At 32.5% G+C, this 10,734-nt stretch overlaps 1 protein-coding gene across 1 annotated transcript; it reads left to right on the top strand.

Annotated features, from left to right (window-relative positions):
* The first annotated feature begins 259 nt into the window (after positions 1–259).
* On the top strand, positions 260–2,877 carry LOC145293810 (uncharacterized). Its single transcript, XM_080140455.1, has one exon. It carries the CDS (start codon positions 391–393, stop codon positions 1,897–1,899), a length of 1,509 nt encoding a protein of 502 aa, XP_079996581.1. The 5' UTR covers positions 260–390; the 3' UTR covers positions 1,900–2,877.
* The last annotated feature ends 7,857 nt before the right edge of the window (positions 2,878–10,734 follow it).

Below are 10,734 nucleotides of genomic sequence, written 5' to 3'. Positions count from 1 at the left end.
AAACCTTAATCCACCTCACGTAAAATCTCGTCTCTGTAGACTGAGTAGTAAGGTAGGAAAATATACACACACACAAACGCATACAATTTCACTCATATATAAATATAGATCAGCAATATTTACAGAGGTGATGAAATGTTTCATTCGATTACTATTCTTTATTTACTAAATTAAGTTTCAGATAAAATGTTGTACACCCCACAGTTACAAATCGTATGTTCCTTCTTAGTTTATATATATATAGCTCTCGATGCATAGTCAATATGCCGACCTTGGCTTTACTCTAGTAACCGGGTGGTGGACAAAAAACAAAATTGCGTATTATTAATTTTAAAATTTATAACTATTCCAGAAGTAAATAATTTTTTCGTAAAGCTGGTTTCTTTCGAGATGGGGCAATGTGCGTCAAAGAAGAATTTTGAGGATGATATTGATTTTGATACAACGGCCGGATTGTTACCAATCGAAGGATTAAAATGCAGTAATCTGGGCATAGAGAACTTAATATTTGGTGACGGCGGTGCAAAAGCCTTCGCTTACGTCGGTGCGTTGAAAGTGTTAGAACGTCTTCATATACTAAAAAAGATACGTCGTTTTGTTGGCGTCGGATCAGGTTCGCTAATCGCCGCGACATTGGCGATCGGCTTGAAGATCCGTACTGTGCAAGTATTCTTTCAAGAATGCTTAGAAACGCTCGATCTACAGGAGTATGTTAAGAAGAATAAAAACCGTATGCTCATAGACAGTCAGTATGGAATATTGTCCGGGGAAAATCTTATTTACCGTTTCGAAGATCTTCTTAAATCGCACTCTTTCTCTGTGGATCTAACATTTGGAGAGCTTTATAAACGAACAGGCCGAGAACTTTGTCTTATAGTATCAAACGTTAACTATAAAACAATTGAATACTTTCACCCCAAAACAACACCTGACTTCAGAATAGCGAATGCATTACTGATGTCCTTGTGTATACCTGGAATATTCTCACCGTATAAACACGATTTCGGTCAAGATGAATGCTATTATTTATCCGGCAATCTAATCTGCTCTTATCCTCTAAGCGTTTATGATGGGCCCTGGCTATCAATGGAACAAGGTAACGATTTACCACCAAAAAAACCTACATCCAGAAGACTATATCGGTCTGATAGTTTGGGTATGAAAAACGAGAAAAGTTTGGGACTTATTGCCTTTGATAAGCTCCAAGAGAGTAATTATCCAGAACTTCGTGACCGACTGTCTAAATACCAAGCAGATACAAGTACTCCTCGCACTCTACTAGGCGTAAAGTATCGGGAAAGTCTTGAAAAGTTGCAGGAAAGAGAACGTCAATATCTTCTAGTTCGTGAAGGTGGTTTTAAAATAATGAGATTAGCCGGAGAAATCGACAGAGATATTCTCAGAGAAAGAGAATTTGCACACATGATAATGACGAGAGATTCGATAACAAGAGAAGAGATCAATGCTGTGTTCTGCGCGGAGATAAATACGGAGGCCGAATGTGCACACGCCCTCAAAAAAATGAACAAATTCTACGACGAGCTGCACAAATCGGATCTATCAGCTCGAATAGAGGAACTGATACTATCAAAGTTAAGACAGCACTATGGCTCTGATAGAACAACGGTCACAAGTTTACACACGTTCTTTGGTGCTCTTACAAATACAGCACAAAGCTCGACTTTTGAGCTCGGTAAGGATGACTTCGAAAGAACAATAGGAATTCTGAGCAAATACGTATGCTGCTACAATGCAGCTCTTGAGGATGACGACCTCAGATATTTGTACAAACAGGGTTGGAACGCTACAGTAGCGTACGTCCTACACAAGAAAGACCAGCAAAGACGTACCGCATATTTAGAAAGAACAACTTCAGAGACAGCTACGACCAGCCTTTAATTTTTCATTTGTTAACTTGTTTTTTTTTGTTTATTGTTTTTTTTTACATAACTAATTTCTTTGAACTTATCGTTTTCCTCTGACAATGTCAATATATTGTCAGCTCTAATTTATTCTAACACTTTGAAACTAAATCGTTCCGCGTTGTACAATTAGTAATAGCCATATCTATTTTTGAATGCTTGAGTAGATTCCATAGTGACTTAAGAAACCTGGCGAAAGTAACACATTGTAACATTATGCAAATCCCCTTGCAGCGATATCTAATGCTGATTTCCTTTTTTCTTTTTCAAAAGAAAACTTTAACTATATTAATTTGATATAACCGAGAAATATGAATTCTCATTTCTGCAGACTTACAACAAAAATGATTTTAAATATGTCCAGGAAAACGATATAAATCGTTGGAACTACTAGTAGCTTTTATTTCCAACGTATCCTACACTACTTGAAATCAGGCCTAATTATCTATCCCAACAAGCACTGCATTTAAAATCTTGTCACCCTAGTTTTTTCTTTGATCAACTACTCGTTATTTGATTATATGCGCAGTAATTGTAATTTTTGCATTTATAACTTAGTCTATGCATTCAATTTACTGATTGTGTGCCTGTATTTAAAGGATTGTTCATGTAATTTAAGCGTTTTGTTTTTTATAAGCTTATCTAACAAATATTCCAAAATGACGGAACCTATAGTTTCTACTCTGAAGAAAATGCCGTAAGCCTATTAAAAATGTTCTTCATAAAATATTTACTATTCATAAAACATTAACATTTAAAATGTTATAGCCTTACGTTGGTTAACCGTAATATTTTGAAACTATGTTCCAGTCTTATCCTTTCTTTTCAATACAAATTTATATTTCGGTAAAAAATGTTATTGTCCGATGTCAAAACTTAGCCTGGTCTGGTAAGGCACTATTAAGTTTGACTTTCTAATATACAATAAAGTTAATTGACGTTTGCTTCCCTAAGACTTTTTCCTATATATTTAATTACAGAAATACGTCCATAAATACTCCTCGATTATCGGATGATTGCTTGATAGAAAAGACGATCCATCAATTGATGTAATCTCGGTCCTTTATGTCAATGTTTAACATTTTAATCGTCGCCCTTTATATCTTATGCTATCTATGGATTTGGATTCTGTCACTCGGTTCAACTCTTAAAGATTAAGGAAAGACATATAAAAATAGAATATTCCACAAGAACCAGATGAAAAGAAGAAAATTGAAGGAAATGCCATGGTCAGTTAAATTGATTCGGAGAACTCCTTATCGCAGGCTTACCTGCTAGCTAACTACATTTTAAAGTCCTATGTAAACATTATATTGCCCCCCAAGTAATGTACCTTACCTAATTTCTACTATACGTTTCCCCTTCCTTACTTATATGCACACATAACCCCTTATAACAGACCTTGACTAATTTTATTCCTTCAAGGTTCGAAACAAGAATATATGGTGCCGTAACGAATGCTATTTGGATTTTAAATGTATTTGGATTTATCATACCAATGCCTTTTAATTTGGATTCTTTTTCGATTCGTATCGCCAGACACTCTATTACTTTTTGTCAAACTGAAAATTGTTGAACAGTAAAAATCTACCAAATTCCAAAAGGATATATTTAATGTGTTAATGTGATCTCGTTTTGCAAACCATAGCCGGGTAATAGCTTATTTACTTTGTATTTCTATAATCTTCCGCGTAAGGATCGAGGGTTTCAATCAAAATTATTAAAGATGCATGCTTGCACAATACTCGATGATGTTGGCATCAACTTATGAAGCCGTTAACCCATTTAGAAGTAATTTTCTCTTACTACTTATCACATTATATCGGCTATATTTTATTAAAATTTTCATCTAGCATTACATTTCGCATTTAGCCTAATGTAGAACCAACACGGATACTGTCATACCTTCAGTCGTTTAATTTTGTTTTTATAATAGTTTCTGCTGCGTAATGTGAAAAATAACTACTTACTGACCTAAAATGCAGCAAACATAATTTTGTATTCTATACCTTAAACTCATCATTCACTTCCGTAACTTTTTTTTTTACAAAATAGCAAACTAAGCATCATAAATGAATGTTTAAAAATAACACGAATTATAAACTACTGGATTTCAAACTATCAAATATATGTATATGCCGTAAAAATAGGCAGCTCAATTTTTTTGTTTTTGTATAAAATATTTCCAGCAGAAAAGTTTTTTTTTTTTTTTTTTTTTTTAAATGATTTAATTCGGTATTTAATAACTCGAAAATAGTTCGTATTTTCTAAACAAAAAATAACCTTCGGTAAGAATATATTTTTTTATTTGTTAAAATGTAAAGTATATCCTATATATTTTTTTCTCTTGTTTATCAATTCTTTTTGTAATACAATTAAAGTTTGTGCTCCTATTTTTCTTTCCGGTGTTTGATTTAATTCGAAGTGTGAACTATATATTTATTGCTAGACTTTGTGAAAACCTTTTATCTTAAAAACTGAATGCCTGTAATAATGCAAATTGTTATCAGATCGTTCCAAGATACTCGATGCGAAATGGATATAAGTAATTAAGTTTGGAAATAAGTTTCCCCTGTATAAGTTAATGGTTTAATGATCAGTATGGAGGGAGGCTAAACAGACGTATCGGAAAAAATCTTTCAATAGATAAAGTAATGTTTTTTTTGTTTTTTTTCGAAATTGAATCTTCCGATTTAACAAGATGTTGTATTGACCGAATCATTTTCTATAATACCACTATGATTCGTAGTACTCTAATTCCACAGTTCGACTCGTAATATCAATACATATCGAAACATTAAAAGCGTCATATTTGAGCTTAGATGTCTCCTGCTGAAGTTGTATATAAGCTATGGTTTAGTAATGCAATGCATCGGTATTAATTAAAAATTCTAGGTTACAACTTTGAAACCCGTTTCTTTTTACTATTTAGAAGCAATAGAGGGGCGAAGTGTTACTTTAGATTTTGTATTCGCAAGTAATGTTTAATATATATAAATATACTAATATATAATAATATATATAAATAGACTAATATATAATAATATATTCACATGTTGTTCCATCCCAATACACATCGCTGTGTGTACCCAAGGAATAAGTTCCGAGTATTTCTTTGTCTTCAACCGAGGTGCTTCTTAACGTGTCTTGTTGGTACCGACAAATAGAATAGTGAACCTACGAAAAATGAAACTGAGGATGTTTTTATTTTATTTTAAAAAAAAAAATTTTTCGAGACGTCTGGAATCGAAATTAATACGTTCTTCTAGAAGTAGGAGTGTAATGCGGTAGATACTTTGAATGTGCTTGAAAAATGAATACATTGATACCAAATTGCAGCGATCAGGCGGAGTACAGAGCTCGGTAGACAGTGCCGGATCGATTAATTTAAAAACTAATTTTAATATCAGGATCGATAGACAAACATGAATAGATGTCAAAACGATTCATGAATTGGCGAACGCTTGTCCAATATGCATTGGCGGGTGGGAACCACTAGCATTTACATTTAAAAATTTTATAATTTTGAAGCCTGCCGCAATAGTGGATATAAATAAATCCCTACCCTATGTTAAACGCTTTATCATAGTATCAAAGAAGTAAACGTTTTTATATAGACAGCAGAATTCAAAAATAAATGAATATCAACTTATTTCGCATGCTCGTTCTAACAGAAATAACTTTATTCTAGGCTCCAGAATGTAATATATCAAATTCTGAACCAGTTAGCTTTCCGAGTTTTTTTTAAAGTTTTTTTTACCTGAAATGTGTTATTTTCTATTTAGTAAAGCTAATATATTCGTTTTACTTTTAAAGGTTGCTAGACGATCGTCTAAAAAAAATAAAATAGCCCGTTTACTTTTCAACTATAATATTAAATCCTTTCTTTTCGGCTATCGCAAATTATATGTGCACACTACTTTAGGACTGAAATCAAATGATATTTAATTAAAAATGAGAATATTGGCATACCCTATATACACACTATATAGACGAATGTTAATTATAACTTATTCCTTACAATAAGGCTATATTTTCGCGTAAATCTAAGAGCTATTAAAATTAGACATAGAGAAATCTGTTAATCGTAAATAATATCGCACAATACGATGTTTACTTTAAAACATAACTGCATGTTGGGAATTGTAGTTGCAATAGTATAAAGCGCAAGGTATAAACGGTGCGAGAAAAGGTCTATTTGATGGGGAAGGTAATAACATCTAAGCGATGTATTTGACAGGGGCACGTTACTTTGAAATACTGACAAAAGTACAAGTATTAGTAATTGCAGTGGGGAAACATGGGCTACACTTGACCGGCAATGCGCGACATATTTGTTTACGCTAATATTGTACACTTACATACAGGAAGCTGTCGCTTTTTAAAGTGACTAACTAGATATCGCAAAAACACTGATTTGTCTGGTTTATAAACTTCTCGGGTATTCGTAGGGAAGGATGTTTTTAGACGCAATAGAAAGTCTAATATCTGAAGTAACCTTGGTAATATCCTTAATGCATTTATCTTTATGTATGCAGTGTAGAATTGGTTTGTCTAATTCTTCAAATAACGGAATATGTGTTGAGTTTTAGTTACATATTTTATTTTAGTTAATTTTGAACGCAACCTACACTACTCATGATCCATTAACGTTGAGTTTTAAAGAATTGTTTACGTCAATATTTTATTTGTATAATATTTAAAGGTTTTTAAATTATACTTTTTATATAAATTTTTTCGCAAATATAGTATGCATATCGTGAAGAAAATTATGAGCATAAAATAAAATATTCCTATGAAATATCAGATTATGAAAACATGTAAGATTCCGTTGCTTTTATATTACTTACACAATTTATTTCAGATTTCAGCGTCTTTATACTTAATGGTTGATCACCTTGTATGGGTATTTCTATCTTTAATCAATTTGTATGGTCATCCGTAATACCATATCTGAAATGCGCCCTGCATACAAAAACGCAATAAGAGTAATAATTGCGAAACGTAAATCATAAAATATTTAAATATCTGTGAAATCATTTCATAAGATATAACGTAATATTGACTAAAATAATTCAAAAGAATGAACGAGAAAATAAAGTTGCCAAATGAAGGAGTTTACATAAAATGTGAACAAAATATAAACTGTTACAGCTGCTTGTTTTTTTTTTAAATATTTATATAAGGATATTCTTTTTCAGAACTATTTGATTATTAATATTTTAACATTTTCTAATGCTAGGACACAGTCGAAATTGTTACGTTGTATTTCTGTTCAGCATGCTTCAAAAGAATTCTGACGAATTACTCAATGGATCGAAGTTAATCACTTACGCGACACTGCGATCCAGCCTTAACATTTAGCATATTTAAACGAAAGGGTATATTTTTAATAAACATCTAACTGAACATTTTTGGGGTTCTTCGTTCAATGAGTATATTTAATTCCTTAAAAGCAAATATGTAATATTTACATAAGTTACATGTATTTTCACATACCTCAACTCTTAAAATATCAGTTCAATTGAGGAATCCAGTGAGAAATAAGGCACATTTAAATTCATAAAATAATAACTGGGGCCTCGATGAATGTTATCCATTCAAATCAGGCATTAACAGTATACGCGATTTTTATAAACTATTTGAAAATTTAAACGCCATAAGCCTCGTCAGCACTGTTTGGTTTACATTTAAAATATCACTTGCTGTATAAAGAAGGAATTCGACCCCCCTGGCAAAAGTAAACGAAATCTACCATCAGATTGCTCCTTCTGAGTTATCATATGATCCCGTTGTTGTGAAATTACAATCACCTAGAAATTCCTATCCAATTTGTCTTACCAACTTCGAATATAGGCTCATTACGTTTTTTTTTTTTATATCTGGCAAATGTATCATAATGCGAAGCTGCATACAATAACAATTAGTTACGAAAAACCTAATCATTTTAAAATGCGAATAAAAAGACGCGTACTAATAAAACTCTTATATATTATGTGTGTGTTAGTGTATCAGTACCAAGATTCAGTTTACGACATAAGCAATAAGAAGGATAAACACTGAAAATATTAGTGAGATTAAAGGACTGGCCAAAGTCACCCCACAGGACATAGACCTGTGGGATGATTTGGCCATTAAAGCAGTGCATAAAAAAATTAAATTGGCTATTTTAGTTTGACAAGATATTAAATATTTTAACTGTTATTTACCTATATTAACTCGGCATGACCTTTTGTGTTTTACACAGAAAAATGCAAACATCCTATCGACTTATACAATGAAGAAACCGCTACAGCTTAGCTCCCCTCTTAAAGTGTTTGGTATCGAGAAATATTTGTGAACAGTACACATGTTCTAGAAGTCTTATGTTAGCAGGAACAGCAACATAACTACCACTGCCATTGTGCGTTGTTCACAAAGCAAAACAGTTTTGGTCAACATAGACCGAAGGTAGACTAGACAATGCTCGCTATGATTGGACTACATCACTTTCCAATATGTGTTTGACTCTTTAGCACTTACATACTGCATAAAGCTACAAGGAATAAAGCCCCTCATTGGTGAAAACACGTCATCATACTTAATGGTAAGGCATTCTTATCAATGTGAATGGAACAGAATTCAGTGCATTCTCTTTCCACAAAATGTAAGATCTGTATCAGCGGATTGATGACAAAGAATCTCAAAGCATTAAAAAAAAAAAAACTTGTTCCTAAAACTTTTGAAAAACCTCATGGAAGAGGAACTAAAAATCAAAGATCTTGTGGCAGTGTTAAGGAAATGTAGAATATTTCCTCTGGATGAGAGTCAAGTTCTTAAACGCAGTCGACAATTTCAATCTGATCCGTCAGAGTCAATTAGTTAGGCCCTAAGACGTTTACTTTAAGACAAAAATTGGAGCATCCCACAACAAGCAGAAAAAAAATTGAGATTGCTCTGGAAAAGAGCATTTCAACAATACCGGAAGCAACACCAGCGAATAACAGAACTGCTCAAGCTGTCCCGCCTGACAGCAAGTCTCTAGACCCAGATATTTTGAGGATTCATATAGTGCTGGCTACCAGTACTCTAGCAGCAGATTTCTTATGATTGCTTCCACTTCAGATGCTGATACAGATTATTCTACTAGACATTCAGACGAATGGACATGCTAAACCAAAAGAGAGATTAAACAATTTCAAACTTTTTGAGTAGAAAATGATTGGTAGTATAGCAGTATATATCCCATGTCAAATTCGTGCAGATTCAATAAAGTCTGTGGTGTATTAATAAATATGAATTTCTGGAGCATTCTATTTCAAAATATATACTAAAATCAATGTGTATCACATCGTTTTACTGTTGGATAGGCCAACGTATGCACGCCAGGGTGACTTTTTACACCTAAAATATCTGCCAACAATTACTAAGTATATCATATTTGAAAAAACACATGTGTACTACGTGTTTTTGCCATTTTTTTTTATAATACAACATCTGAAGCAATTTTGTGTGTACCTTATTTAAAAAGATTACAAGCATAGTGTGCCTTATTTGGACCAAAGCCACCTCAGATTACGGTACCGAGTTCCGTTTTTACCTTTTCCTATTATAAATATTATTATGTCATTTACTTACTTTCTCTAATTACTTGGATCTCTCTCTTTCTATATACAGCTCATTGAAAATCATAAGAAATAGTCTGAACTATAAAAAAGAAACATTATATTTAAAAATCTGGTGCTTCGGTGTAATATATATATATAGTGCCCCCCAAAAAAAAACAAAGCAAAATGGAGGCCATCTAGAACATATGCTGTGGAACGGAGAAAAATAGGCCAAAGACCCTAGTGACTTGATGTGATGTTTTAATATAATAAACTAGTTATGACCAAAGTTTCATTTCAGTCGGACAAAACACTAAGAAACGGGGCCTGATTAGAGCTGGGGCCCGTTTCTGGGGTCACCTTGTATATATATGTATATATATATATATATATATATATATATATATATATATATATATATATATGCACTCTCAGAAGACGAGACAAAATAGAGATAAGACGCGTAAAAAAACGAAAGAACATTGATGCTCAAAATAATAAAATGTGTCTAAAGACCATATTATTTAAAAGAGCAATGTTGTAAATAAGAGTGAGAGTCCAATTCCATGCAGTAATTAAGAGCAAAATATTAGAATATAAATCTCTATAAAAAAAACGAGGACTCAAAATACGAAATGCCAAGAAACCTTGCTGCAAACGAATGCAATAAGTTATAATCGATCGGAAAACTCTGGAGAAAAATGGCATAATAATATAATGACTGATTCGGAATATCAATTCTGCATTGGAGAAAAGATTTGCCAGTAAAAAAAATATATAATACAAATAATGCACCATACCTATACTTTAATGTATTTTAGATTATTTGTAAACGTAGATAATAGCTTGACGTGCGGGGAATTGTTTAGATCGATGGAAGGAAGGGAGTATACATGAAACCGAAAAAGAAATAGATATAAACAGGATATTAAAAACTATTCACTAAGAAAAAAAACAAAGATATATTAGAGTAGATTTCCTGATACGATCAAAGTTACCAATTAAAATTTAAGGGCGAAATTTAGAATGCTTACGATTACAAGTCAGAGGAATCATTTTAACAGAATTTACCGGAAAAAAGTATTTATTATTTTCCTCTTTATTTTTATATTTTTCCCTTTTCTTCACTTAATCATTGAAATAGATAGAAACCTTTAGGAAAAGTATGTTAATTATGCAGTACTGAAACGTGTCCTTAACCAGCTCGATTAATCTGCCCTCTCTGC

Source organism: Euprymna scolopes, chromosome 1, assembly GCF_053919585.1.
Source record: "Euprymna scolopes isolate OS-2025 chromosome 1, ASM5391958v1, whole genome shotgun sequence".
Taxonomy (NCBI): Eukaryota; Metazoa; Mollusca; class Cephalopoda; order Sepiida; family Sepiolidae; genus Euprymna; species Euprymna scolopes.
This window is presented reverse-complemented; position numbering and strand designations above follow the sequence as displayed.

What these genes read in the sequence shown, in the direction of transcription:
- LOC145293810 (XM_080140455.1), top strand. Translation starts at nt 391, where the DNA reads ATGGGGCAATGTGCGTCAAAGAAGAATTTTGAGGATGATATTGATTTT.